We start from the raw sequence: 12995 nt of genomic DNA, 5'->3' as shown, positions 1-12995 counted from the left end.
ACCACTAAAACCGAACATACCCCAGCCCGGATCGCAGTTTGAGGTACTCCGGGGTTGGATATCAACGGGTGTGCAGTGATCGTCCACACGCACATCGTACATGTACCACCCTGACTCCACGAATCCTGCAAAAAGTACAGTAGCGTCTAACCCCGGAAAGAGAATCGTAAGCGCTAGGACAAAAAACCCAAAACAGTAAGAAAATAACTCACCTGCAACACTGGACTCGTGCTCTCACTCTTTTATCATTTCCTTGGCCATGCACAAAAGAAGCAATCGTAAGATTTACCTGAGAGGGAAGAGATGTCTTAGCCTCGAAGCACTTCCCTTGGATCCCTGTCTGCTTCGGATCCTTGTACTTGTGTTATATCGATCTGATTGCGGTTTTGTCCTTTGCCCCATTTCCCCATTTCCCCGCTTGGTCTGATTGCGTCTGTTTCTGTCTCTGTTTCGCGCTGTCCGTTCGCTCTGCCTCATTCCGGTATAGTCTCTGATTGTATCGGCTTCGGCGCCGTGTTGCAGCCAACGGCCGTTAGATGGGTTTCCGCGCCGTTGAGATCTGTTTGAATGGGAGTGCTCCAGGATATAAAGTCTGGCTTCGATGCGGGCTGTAAGTACCATTCTTCAATCTTGCATTCACGTTCATTCCCATTGATCGTTCTTCATTCTTCGGTCCTGACCTCACGGCTGATATACAACCTCGGACTCGGATTTTCGCTCAACCATAGCATATATAGTGCCCTACCCACCGACACCGTTATTCATTATACCCCTCAGTTCAATCGAGGAATTCAACAAAGATGCCAGTCGGACCTCGAGTATCCAAAGAGGAATTCATGCATGCATTGGGTTTAAACCCACAAGACCCGCATCATGAACAATACTACCGCGCCATGCGAGTAAGTATACCAGCCGAAGTTTCTCCACTAACCTCCTTCCCTCTCTCTCCTTCTTTCTCTCCCGCCGTCATATCCCTACGCATGCTATTTATATCCCAAGAGCCTCCCTTACCAAGCTTGATCACAGGACGAAGCGATCATCGTCTACAACCGCATGAACCTAGACACCTCCAATCTCCTCGACAACATACGCGCCGACCCAGCAACCCGCCCTCCGTTCTTCTGGCACCACATCCGCCCTGACTGCCAGCGCTGGGCGATCCTGGAGATCTGCCACAATGCCCCACCGCTCGTGCGCGGCTTGTTCGAGCGCGGGGCGACGAATGGCGAATACGGTCCGAATTGGGTGGCCGGGTGGTTGTTGTATAGCGTTTTTCGGTCGCGGGATGTAAGGAATAATCGGAATAGGAGGAAGGGGGAGGTTGCAGGATCTGCGGGTTCAGAGTCCGGTATGTATCATCCGTTACTAGACTGGTTGCTGGGAGGCTGTATTGGCGAAGCAGATACTGACGGATGCTTATAGATAAACGTACGAGACAGGAAGAGACGACACAACCGAAAAAGTATTATGATCCTGTGCGCAATGGGACGATATGATATTTTGGGGCTGAGGGTGTTTCTCGGGGATTTCGTGTTACTTTCGTTTCATATCCAGTCCTAGTAATACTTAATTGATTCTGTATAATTGAAGTATAGAGCTTGAAGATCATAGATGTAATGCAAAGCATATACATATAGGGGAAATGATGAGTAGATCGAGACTTCAATCATCATCCCTGTCATCTTTATCATCATCATCCTTCTTCTTTTCATGCTTTTGCCGACGTTCTGACTTCAAGACCTCAGTGACACGTTTGTCTTGCTCATCAGCACGCTCATCCCACTCAGCATCATACTCAGCCGCGATGTTCTTAATCTCCCCACGAAGTGAGTTCCCCTCATCAATCAAAGATTCCCAAAGCTGCAGATCAACGTGATGTAACTGATAAAGCTTCTTCTGCCTCGCACTGATCGTAAAATCCAGCGCAGACTTGTAAGAAATCTCCCGATTGTGATACAAAAACCACAGATAACCACCCATCAAAGTGGACAAAGAGACCAAGTAAGTCACAGGCTCCATAGTATCCCACCCGAGATCAGTCTCGAACGTCAGCCTGTAGACCGTGAACCACCAAATGGAAAGAATTCCAAACCCGCCAATCGCAACCCGCTGCGCACCCCGATGCGCCAATGCATCACACTCCTCCTTCACATCGGCCATGGTTTGGATGCGTCGCGAGAGCTTGCGCAGCCGCATGCGGAGGTAATACGTGCGCTCGTTGAACGATGGCACCGTGACGCGGATCTGACTCAGACCAGACGGCGCACCTTCGATCGTCACTATGAACTCGCCCGCGCGCGAAGCATCCCGGATGAAGTCGCCTATCTCTGTGGCTTGGGACCAGCGCACGAAACGTTCAGGTTCGCCGTCGAGCGGCGGGTCGCCGTCCGTATTGCGTGGATAGCTGTAGGTTTCGACGTCTTCTTCACGGGACCGACGGTGCTGGGTGGGTGATCGGCGGCTGTTGAGGGGTTTGCTTCCACCAACGCCGTCGTTGCCGGGGATGAAGTCTTCTTTGTTTTGGTTTGCGTCTAGGTCGATCTCATCTTCGATGCGCTTTTTGGGTTTGATTGCGTTGTCATCGTGCTGGAGGGCAATAAAGGATATCGCTGGTGGGCGGAGCTTGTCAGTGTTGCCTTTGATTGGAGGTAGCTCTGACTGAATCAGGCGTTCTAGGTATGATAATGGTTGCTGAGGGTGGACTAGTATAGCTATGGGTTCGATTTCTGATTGAGCTGTTAGTGAATTGGGATTTTAGAACAGCAGCCAAGGGATGCCCGGAGAATATGCTGAAGATTGTCGTACCTTTATCGTGGCCTTCACTGCCGATCGTTGTTAAAGGGATGATCAATTTAAAGAGCCGCGATGGCGTCGTCAACATTTTGCCTATCCCCACAAGTCAACATTGATACTCGAAGCGACTATATCACACATCGTTACCTTTTGTCATCCTTTCAGGCCACTTCTTCTCTTCCGGTGACTTTCCCTCTTTGCCATTCTCACTGAGAAGCGTCCGTTGAGGCCGGGCTTCTTGATTACCCTCTTGAACTTCAAACTTCTCTAACAGCTCTTCGGTCTTCTGTTTCTCGCCTGTGATTTGTGTGTGATCTGCCTGGCTGAATTGTCTGGTCTGAATCCATGTAAAATTATGTCGTGAAACTGCAGCCGGCCCAGCACATGCCGGCTTCGTTACCAGTGATGCACCACAAGCTCCGAGACCAATACCCCTATCGATAAATCGCTCTGAGAACGAACTGATATGTCTAGAGGAAACAGTAGAGTTGTTCCTAGCCCAGCCATTTAGCCCCGCTGAGCCAATCTTCCTTAACGAGGCGTACTGGGCCCCACGTTGTGATATCCTTCCCGTCACCCCTGACACGATAGGGGCGCAATTTCGTGCCGGGAAATGCATTTTGAAAAGGGGCGGATCCTCTTGCCCGTTCAATTGGCTATTGTGTATGCTCACGTTGCATGTAAGATAAGAAAGAATATGTAGTCGACCGTGAGAATCGGATAAGTCTAAGTTTATGTCGCGTAGGAGATTCGAGACATGACGAAGCGGCGTTTTGAGAATACGTATGGAGGAAATATGATGTAGGAAGGCCAAGGTTATTTCAAGCAATAAGCTAGCCAGGATGATCCATGCACCAAACACAGTCAAGTTGGCGTTATGCCTTGGAATATGGAGTATCCTGACGTCAGAGAAGCGCACGGGATCCATCTGGGTCTCGGCACTTTGGGGCGGTGTGGCTCCGACTGTGGCAGTGCTGGATCTATATATCCATCATCCCATTATGGATTTCATTGGAGGCATTCTTGTAAGATGTCTTTTTTTAGTTCTATAGAGATTTGAATTGGCGGCAAAAAGCATCAACCGTGCAGATGGCTGATGTGTAAGCCCAGGGGGAATCTATGTATTATAACAATTAATCTCAAAGCTCGCGCATGATATCCTGCACGGCTTTCGCAGCAAATCGTTTCCGTTCGCTCTCTGGTAGCTCGGAGCTCATATCTGATAAAATGTTAGTACAGCAGCCAACCATAGCGAGCCCGAGAGATCAAAACAGAAACAAACCTTTGATTGCCTGCATGCGCATCATCAAAGCCTCCATGCTCTCGACATCCATCTCATCCTCGCCATCATCATGATCAGACTCGTCTTCATCACCATCACCACCTCCACGCTCAATTGCCATGCGCAAACCGAACATTTCGCGTTCCAGCTCATGAACCTCATCTCCAAACCCACGAGAGCCACCCAGACCCAATAGTTGGTCTTGAAGATCATCATCGGAATCCATGTCAGGATCATGATCGCCATCCAAGCCAGAGTTATCTGCGACCATAGACCAGTCATGAGTCTCAAGGACCTCTTGGATACGAGGCATACCCTCACGTTCTAGTAATGGAGATACAGTCAGCCAAAACCCAAGGTCCACCACAATAATACCCTGGAGAAACAAGCTTGCTTCAGTAACTCACCTCCATACTGATTCCTCGTCTCAGTCCCCAAACTCTCCTTGGGATCCCACTCAACAACCTCCCACCCCAGCAGCCCCATATCAAATAACTGATCTTCCCACCACCCTACCGAAAACGGCACCAGCTCCCCACCACCTAGATCCGCATCATCAACACCAAGCCCCAGCTCCGTATCGGAATCCTTCGATCCCTGGTGATTCACACCGCTACCCACAGGACCCTTCCTACCCCCAATCAACACAAATACACCAGGAACATCGCCAAGCCCGCCGCGCTCCTCGTCAATGCGCTCCTTGACAGCGCCAATACCACGCATCAGGTCACAAAGTGCGCGCACGTCGGGTCGTTCAGCGGAGTCTGCATTCGTCTCAGAACCCGGTGGAGGTGTCGCATCGCTGGGAGCATGCGCGCACACAACGAGGGCCCCAACAGCCTCACGCACGATTTCAGCTTCTGTGCTTAAGAAGTCGTTTTTCCATTGCTCGACTGTAGGTGTTGATGTGGTTGTTTGTGCATCAGTATCGTGGATCGCGAGTGGGATCTCGTCGACCCAGACGGGGACTTCAGTTGTGTAGTATTTTGTTTCGAGGCGGAGAGGGCTGTGGGTTGTGTAGCCGGCAAAGGTGGTTGTTGGTGGTGGGGGTGTTGAGCTTGAGCTTGAAGTTGACTGTGGCGTGGTTGGTGAAGGGGCTGGCTGTTGTGGCGGGTCGAGGACAGGCACGCCGGTTAGGGAGTGTAGGAGGGGAGGAATTATTGTGAGAGATTGGGAGGTTGGTGCAAGAATTAGGAGGCGGCGCGGGTTGGGGATGTTTTTCACTTTGGGCTTCGCGGAGGGTGCGGGGTTGGAGGTGGGCACTGGATTGGTCATGATGGCTGATTCTTTTTGGCGCAATGAGGCTGTTCCTTAGAAGACTATGGTCAGACAATGCTCGGTTCCATTGGCAGTGCTCAGTGGGAGAAGGTAGTGTACCGAGAAGGCTGTCCCCCGCATCGACAGAAAAAGGCGGAGTAGACAACACCGGATAATGTCCGACAACCTTGGCCTTTCCATTTTAGTGCTCACCTCTTGCCGCTTTTTGATTCTTAGACCAAATTTGAGCCCTTGCTGGATACCTCTATATCCTAATATCAGAAATTATTTGCTTTGATTTGCCTGTGCTCTGGTTGCCAATTTTTACTGGAAGTATTAATCCGGCGAGATCTCCAACCACGCAGGATGAGTTCTTCCCGTATATTGGATAAGATCATGTAGACGTAAACAAAGCTCATCATCATCTGCTATATGGTCCCTTTCAATCAGCTGGACATTGGGTCGAGCAGCTCTAGAGTTTAGTATATATCTTCAGTAAAAAATTTGCTGGCAACGTCCCCCTCCAAATTGCTGTGGAGGAGCATAAAGTTGCAAAGCAATCTCTAAAACAAAGGCCAGAAAGTCAGGTGGACCGTGAAGACTAGGTGCTTCCTAAGCTTGTCCATCATTGTGAGATATCTTCATGCAGGAAAGATTCGTACAGGAAGTGTTAGTACAAATTTCAGCGACATGCTGGGAGATGGTCAGATGAAAAGCGCGAACAGCGGACCTATAAATTGCGAGATAAAAGACTGATATGAGAGGTGCATCTTCACCGCTTATCCTTTATTGCAGGTTCTAGATACCATAGCCACCGCTTTATTCGCGCCTGTGTACTCCGTACCTAGACCTATGTGCTTCTTCGCATACCAACCAGAGAAGCTCCACGGCAATATAAATTCTAGAACTATATCAGCCGCTACATTACACTTGACGGATGAGGAAGATAAAACGGATTGAAAAGTTTTCCGGGCCGTGAAAAGCTCTTGTTGTTCTTCGCTACCTAGTTACCTAGCAGTGTAGGTCTTCTAAGGTTATGTATAGCACCTATGTAAGAGTTACACGTTTACGCGGTGCTGAGAATTACTAGCCTTGATCGCGAGAGATACTAAGTAAGTTATCATTAATCAACATCTATTCTATTATAGATAGATAGATGCTTACGGTCGAGCTCTAGAAGGCCCGGGCCTCCGGGGCGGTTGCGGCCCCGGCTGTGCCCATGTTTAGCCAACTTTCTGTCAGTCAAATTCGGGGCTTGGTTGACACAATGGCTTAAGCCTAAAACCTGCCATAACCCTTTCCTTCTCTCACCTTGCCATTCTCCTTAACCCTCTGTTTTGGTTTTGCACCTATAGATGTGTGCCTCCAATTTCACATGCCTAGTCAAATAACTCACCTCTCCCACTCGCCTTACCACACCCTGCTTGGTCGTAAACTGGGGCTGAGCCCTTGTTGCATACGCATTCAACTCTTGAGATTGGAATAATTTGGCTTCTTTGCCCTGATGACGTTCGGTGAGGAGGTTTCACTCCTCCAAACTTCATACTCTACTCGTTCTATAACAGGATTGTCCTCTGTCTGCCTCATCAATCATCTCCCCTCATTCTAGATTCAATTATCTGCCACCTCGCCGATTCTCCATCCTGATATCCCGCCCATGACCCGATCCTTCAGGGCTGTCTGTTTGCAAATCCTGCTCTATCATGGCCTGGGTGTATAGGAGCTACAAGGCTTACATCCTATCACAAGTATCTAATGGCAAACATACATTCAAGGACAGTCTCCAATGCTCGCATATAAGCCTAGCCATCGAGCGAGTAGCCAGTGCCGACCAGCGCCCCCTGCCACTCGATCCCGAGAACTACTAAGCACCGCAATTCCGACTCACCGTACTTGATCAATGATCGTCTCCAGTTTCTTATATTATGACTTGGCTTGGGTAGAAGATAGGGGAAACCTTGCACCAAGAGTTTACGGAAGAGGATAATGCCTTATGCGTGTGTACCAATTACAACAAACGCAGATCTCCCAGCTAATTAATATGCTATACTAAGCGAGATCATGCAAACATGGTGTTTGGGTAAATGATCGGTAAAATAACTTGATCTTGAAGATAAGCGCTAATTTGACAAATGTTGACTTTCCACGCCCAAGTCATATCCATTCTGCTTTGCAGGTGTGCTCTTCGGTCGCTTGTCCCAAGCTGGCAGGTTCTGCCTTGCATTTTGAATAGTACTTCGCTGGTGCAGGAGAGCTACAATGTCCCCAGTGACGACCGTGAAAGTTTTATCAGCCCCCCAAAGCCCAGTTCTCATGGAAGCACTGGCCTGAGTTGGGCTTTTGATGCTTTTTCAAAGTCTCTTCATACAGCCTCATTACTTCCTGAAACTCTGGCTCCTCGCCCCACAGTTCATCCAGACCCATGCTCACACGTAAGTCAAGTGTGCCTACCCAGACGGCATCAACCTGGTCCCCTACCGAGGTGAGAATGGCGTCGAGGTTCTTGACTCCAAGCTCGGATTCAATTTGGATGATGACTGCGGCTTGGTTGTTGACGTTTTCCCAGATGGACCGCGACGCATCAATGGCCGTGGCGCTCAAACCAGGTATCAAGCGGACGGGAGGGGCCGAACGGCGTCCATTTCGTACCGCGCCGTATTTGGCGGCCGAGATAATATGCTCAGCTTGCTCGACAGTGTCGACTTGCGGGACGACGATGGAAGCCCCTGCATCTAAAGCAAAGGAGATGTTTGATTGTTCATGACCTGGGACTCTTTGAAAAATGTTAACATGGCAATTGCTATTGCAGCCAAATGCAGTTTGAGCCCTCTAACCTCACAAATGCCATGCATCTCCCTTCGCTGCATTCCTGGATCGCGTGTACAACCTGGAATAACGTAAGCCATCGACTCGTTTTGGGAGGTAGGGAGAACAGTCGGTCACATTTGTCATAGTTTCAATACCGCATGGAGAATGTTCCCAATCCACCCAGACAAAATCAAGACCCAGCTGTGCTGCGATTCTAGCGGTGGGAATTGTAGGCATGGCTAAATAGAAACCAATCAGGGGGCCGATTCGGCCCTCATACGCATCTAGGAGCGCCTGACGAGCCTTGTGAGGCTGAAGAAGCGAGGGTGCTCTATAAGCTTGCATACCCTTGGTGCTTACTTCTAGATACTCTGATCCTGTTGCAGTCATGATGTAGAGGATTAGGTAGCGAATCGAAAAGTGTACGATTGGATTTGAGAAAATTATATCATATGAATGGTAGGAAGGAATTACCAAGCAATCATGTCGACCATGGGGTCTTTTATAGTTCAGCCCCTGATGCTTCTTCCAATAGCTAGAGTTCCTAGCAAGGCAGAGGGTTTGCTTTGGTCGAAAGACTTGAACGCGGTTGCTTCTGAAAATTGACCAATGCGTTAGTTTGCAGTCGAGAAATGGGCCTTCGAGGTCCAGGTTTTTGTCTCTGCATCGAACGCAGCGCGGCGTCCGACAGAGCATCCTTCGCACTTTGAGAGCTCTGACTTATGTCCCGACTTTTAGATCAACTGCATTGATTGGGGTTATACAAATGTGATGCGGGTGAGTGAGCACAGAAGAAAGAAAAGAGATGAGAGCAGCGGTAGTGTAAGCTACGGGATTACTTCATAGCATGGACCCAAGCTTACTTTTCTGTTTGAATCACCTAATTAGAATATAGTGATAATCTTAGCAGTATGCAGTGATTAAATTGTGTTTTTCAGGGATACTCCCGTGTTGGCCACGATAGATCAAGAACAGGGATTGACAACGCCGCTGTAAATTCAACTGCCCATCGCATCAACAATCTGCTTCCTCTCTAACAACTCGCGTGGGTCCAAGTAGACGGTGAAAAAGCTCATCTGGTCTTCCTCCGCCCGTTTACCAAAAATCGCCAGGCCATCAATCTTGATCACCTTCTGCTCCGGATCCCCCTTGAGTACATATTCGATCTTGGCCTCCTGGTAAATTCGATCCGCCACCACATCCACGCGGCCAATTGTATGTGTCATGCGATCAATAATGGAGAATTGCTGTTTAAAGAAAGTCTTGATGGCGTCATGGCCCTGCAATTGAGGCTGTCCTGGAAATGCCATCACGCAGTCTGGAGTATAGAACTCGGGAACGGAGACATCGGGATTGAGAGCATCACCAGATGCGTGGTATCGCTGAAGCCATTCAATGGCCGATGCTTTGATTTCAGGGTTATCCACTGCGAGACATGTTAGACATCCATTAATCAAACCAGAAGACCGTAGACTTATGGACATACTCATAAGGGACGCGGTTGCGTTGAATCTTGGATTGGCAATTTGGAAAATGATTCAAGTGCATTGAAGGGACCTCTAGGCCTTATAGCTATAGATCTCATTCCCCATTTGTAAGCTGGCCCCCACGAATATAGTTTCCTATCGGCCAATGCGTAGGTACATACCTACCCAAGTACATTTGTCAGCGCTAGCCCTGATCTACAATTTGATGTTAAACATCAGCCATGGCGCCTCTGGGCCCATATAAGGACTACGGTTTCTGCTGTGGTCGAGTGGTAAAAATACATATATTCGTCTCCAATTAATCTTTAGAATGAATGAGTGCCAGGATTGTTTATATACCAGGGTTTTGCATATTAACTGATTACAATTAGAATGACATACTGAACTAGCCAGATCCCTGTCAAAGAAAGATATTTATCTACATATAAAGGTGGAAGGTCATGACAAACTAGGGGTCATATTTTAGATAGTATAGATGGTAGTTCGTATCCATAGCCAGCCATGCAATGATAGAATGCGTTCAGCACACTAGGGGATGCACCTTGATCGTTTCATTCTCGAGTCTCGAGTACAACTCGCAAACTATATCCATACAAGTCCAAAAAGTTGCCCACAGAGTCCCTCCATGCCACTACCCATGTGTGTCAAGTAAGTCACGTTTCGCGAAGCCTACTCCGTACAACATAGTTGCAGAAGCACCTCACGCAGGTGAGTTCCGAACTCACCGCTTAGGGGACAACTAGTCACGTGATAGAGCTTAGCATGCCCAGATTTACTCTGACCTTGATAGCCTCATAAAAGCGGCGGCAGATCAGATGTACGGAGCATACCTAGGTACTTCGCTATTCGAATTTCTGAAATAAATGGCCAATGTTTCTTCCTCTTTTTTTTTGATCGGCATTAATTCGCTAGATTATGTTTGTGGGTATGACATTCTTGGTCCACGAAACATGCTCTTTGGATATGAGCCGTCGTCCAAAGCCATTCAATCAGTGTTACTACCCCAACCGGACTTCTTGTGAACATACACAAGATCACATTTAAGCTATGGGAGCAGGAAAATCATGTCGGGTGTTGATTCATAAATTTAATGGTGATCCGACGAAGCATCTACAAGAAGGAATGCCAGCCGGTGTTTTAAGACCTCGCAAGATCAAAGCCCGAAAAAGAAATCCCCTAAGAACCAGAAAAACAAAGAAAAACGCCAACCACTCTGAATTTGTGAGGCCTTGAAACTGCGATTTCGTCTTTTCCACATCACGTTTAACCCCGGCCGCGTTGCTGGCCACGCGCACGCTGCACCGTAGCCTTACCACGCGCCAAACCGACACCGCGCCCGCGCTGGCCTCGTGTACGGAACATGGGAGCATTACTAGAAGAGAGAGAAGAGTTAATAAAGATGCAGACTGGAGATTTGCTTATGACCAAATTGCGATCCAAAAGCTAAATATCAGGGTTTTGACGTACCGGAGCATGTCAGGCACAATGAAGAATCGCACGTGGCTGCCGCGAATGTAGACCTGGTCGAGATGGGAAACACGCCCATCGCGAGCGGTGACGGTGATGTCCTTGAGCTGAACGTTCATGTTGTCCTCGGCTGTAGGGAAAAGCAGTCAGTATGGAACCGCGCAAAAGAAACACTCCCCAGGCTTGTTTATAGACCGCCTCTCTGATTAGAGAGCAGATGCTAAAAAGCTCGAGCGAAAAGGAGCCACACACCTTCCAAAAGCTTCCCCCGGTAGACGACTCCAGATGTGATCTCAATCGTCACGACATGGCCCTGTTGGAAAACAATATTAGCCCCTCTCTTTCGCGCTATCCCCAGTGATCTCCATTTTCGCAAAATCATGTATTGATCCTTCTTTCACATCGAATAATCGGGACAGCAGTATCGAGGAATGTAACGCACCTGCGCTTCGTTGAGGAGCTTGATCGGGATGCCGATCGTGGACGTGAGCTTGCCCATTTTGACTGTGTGACGGCGAGCGGGGATGGAAAGGGGTAGAAAGAAGTCGAAGATGAGTGCTGAAAGCTTCCCTCGCGCAAAGAAAGGGATAGATCAGGACAATTGGTGGTCGTGGGGAGATGGTGGGACAGTGATGAGGTCGGAGTAAGTGGAGGTTAAGAGAAAGGCGAGTTTTGCGGCTAAGCTCATCCTCTCCGCTTTGGGTTCTATCAATTCCGACCAAACAACAACTCCAACCCCCCAAAGCACAAAAGCTCCCACATAATGCGCCTGCAATAGCACCTTCTACATCTCCTAGAACCCTATATCAAAATACGAAACCCGCTATTATGGCTGGCTCACCCAATTCCAATCTACGGGGTTTCAACCACGCCGTCCAAACCCTTCTCAAACAACCAACCCAATTCCTTCCACACCTCACAATCCCAACGTTCACCCACCTGCCCGAGAACCTAGGACCACACCTGGTTAGCGCAAAGAAAGGACTTCAAGTACCACCCGAAAAACCACCACGCACGCCCACAATCCGCGCCCTAGTGCTTGACAAAGATAATACGCTCTGCGCGGCGAAAACAACGTCCTTCCCACCGCAGATTCTCGCCAAACTCTCCTCCCTACGCACCTCGCCAACCTCTCCCTACAATCAAACGACAAACCCGCACTCGATTCTGATCGTCTCAAACCGCGCCGGTAGCCACGCGAACTTCGACAGCGAAGTCTCCGATTTGGAAGCGCAGCTTGCGCATCTGCGTATTCCTGTCTTCCGGCTGCCGGCGGGTGCGGAAAAGAAGCCGTTCTGTGGGGACGAGGTCGTGCAGTGGTTCCGGGAGAGGGGGGTTGTTGAGTCTGCACATGAGATCGCTGTTGTTGGAGATCGACTCGGGACCGATGTACTTATGGCGGGAATGATGGGGTCGTGGAGTGTTTGGTGTAAGGAAGGGGTGTTTGATGTTGGGATGGAGGGGAAGCCGGAGCGGAATGTTTTGGAGAAGATGGAGGTTTGGATTGAATGGTTTCTTAGGGAGAAGCGAGGATATACGGCTCCATTGCCGATGGGGTGGGAGAAGCAGAAGCGGTCGTAGACATGCGGTGCATACTGGGTTGATATGAGATGTTTGAGATACCCTTGTATAATATGTATTACTGCATAGTAAGTAAAGCGAGAGTGAACTACGGCTACAATCACACGGATCTATATGCGATGCAAATTGAAATTATTGAGAGCATAGCGTCAGTTTCCCAGACTCGTATACCGCGAGCTCAGTGCTGTCCTTTTTGTATGGTCTCGGCGCAGAGGGTATCACGACTTTGCGCTGACCAAAGGATCAGCGATGGCTGGATGTCAGACAAGTGCCAACAGAACAAGCTCATGTGCAGAATTCCGACTCCGGGCCCGTAGGAA

General features: G+C 49.0%; 7 protein-coding genes across 7 annotated transcripts; 2 read left to right on the top strand and 5 right to left on the bottom strand.

Annotated features, from left to right (window-relative positions):
- Positions 1–800: 800 nt before the first annotated feature.
- N7500_006400 (uncharacterized protein) lies at positions 801–1496 on the top strand (the record flags this gene model as incomplete). Its single annotated transcript, XM_056677544.1, has 3 exons — positions 801–899; positions 1027–1348; positions 1423–1496. 3 exons carry the CDS (start codon positions 801–803, stop codon positions 1494–1496), a joined length of 495 nt encoding a protein of 164 aa, XP_056532544.1.
- Positions 1497–1662: 166 nt separating this feature from the next.
- Positions 1663–3412, bottom strand: N7500_006399 (uncharacterized protein; the record flags this gene model as incomplete). Its single annotated transcript, XM_056677543.1, has 3 exons — positions 1663–2726; positions 2806–2886; positions 2941–3412. 3 exons carry the CDS (start codon positions 3410–3412, stop codon positions 1663–1665), a joined length of 1617 nt encoding a protein of 538 aa, XP_056532543.1.
- A 520-nt stretch (positions 3413–3932) lies between these two features.
- Positions 3933–5350, bottom strand: N7500_006398 (adaptin-binding domain-containing protein; the record flags this gene model as incomplete). Its single annotated transcript, XM_056677542.1, has 3 exons — positions 3933–4012; positions 4076–4399; positions 4483–5350. The coding sequence occupies 3 exons, from the start codon at positions 5348–5350 to the stop codon at positions 3933–3935; spliced, it is 1272 nt and encodes a 423-aa protein (XP_056532542.1).
- A 2271-nt stretch (positions 5351–7621) lies between these two features.
- N7500_006397 (uncharacterized protein) lies at positions 7622–8530 on the bottom strand (the record flags this gene model as incomplete). Its single annotated transcript, XM_056677541.1, has 2 exons — positions 7622–8105; positions 8172–8530. The coding sequence occupies 2 exons, from the start codon at positions 8528–8530 to the stop codon at positions 7622–7624; spliced, it is 843 nt and encodes a 280-aa protein (XP_056532541.1).
- A 608-nt stretch (positions 8531–9138) lies between these two features.
- On the bottom strand, positions 9139–9630 carry N7500_006396 (nuclear transport factor 2 family protein; the record flags this gene model as incomplete). The annotated part of the gene is made up of 2 exons (XM_056677540.1): positions 9139–9566; positions 9627–9630. The coding sequence occupies 2 exons, from the start codon at positions 9628–9630 to the stop codon at positions 9139–9141; spliced, it is 432 nt and encodes a 143-aa protein (XP_056532540.1).
- Positions 9631–10890: 1260 nt separating this feature from the next.
- N7500_006395 (putative small nuclear ribonucleoprotein SmD3) lies at positions 10891–11618 on the bottom strand (the record flags this gene model as incomplete). Its single annotated transcript, XM_056677539.1, has 4 exons — positions 11537–11618; positions 11347–11407; positions 11095–11224; positions 10891–10999 (listed from the first exon to the last, which is right to left on the bottom strand). The coding sequence occupies exons 1-4, from the start codon at positions 11591–11593 to the stop codon at positions 10891–10893; spliced, it is 357 nt and encodes a 118-aa protein (XP_056532539.1). The 5' UTR covers positions 11594–11618.
- A 304-nt stretch (positions 11619–11922) lies between these two features.
- On the top strand, positions 11923–12675 carry N7500_006394 (phosphatidylglycerophosphatase; the record flags this gene model as incomplete). Its single annotated transcript, XM_056677538.1, has 1 exon — positions 11923–12675. The coding sequence occupies one exon, from the start codon at positions 11923–11925 to the stop codon at positions 12673–12675; it is 753 nt and encodes a 250-aa protein (XP_056532538.1).
- Positions 12676–12995: the final 320 nt, after the last annotated feature.

This window comes from Penicillium coprophilum, assembly GCF_028826855.1.
Source record: "Penicillium coprophilum strain IBT 35676 chromosome Unknown utg000004l_segment0_segment0, whole genome shotgun sequence".
NCBI lineage: Eukaryota > Fungi > Ascomycota > Eurotiomycetes > Eurotiales > Aspergillaceae > Penicillium > Penicillium coprophilum.
The sequence above is the reverse complement of the archived record's forward strand: the minus strand, read 5'-3'. Positions and strand labels throughout refer to the sequence as shown.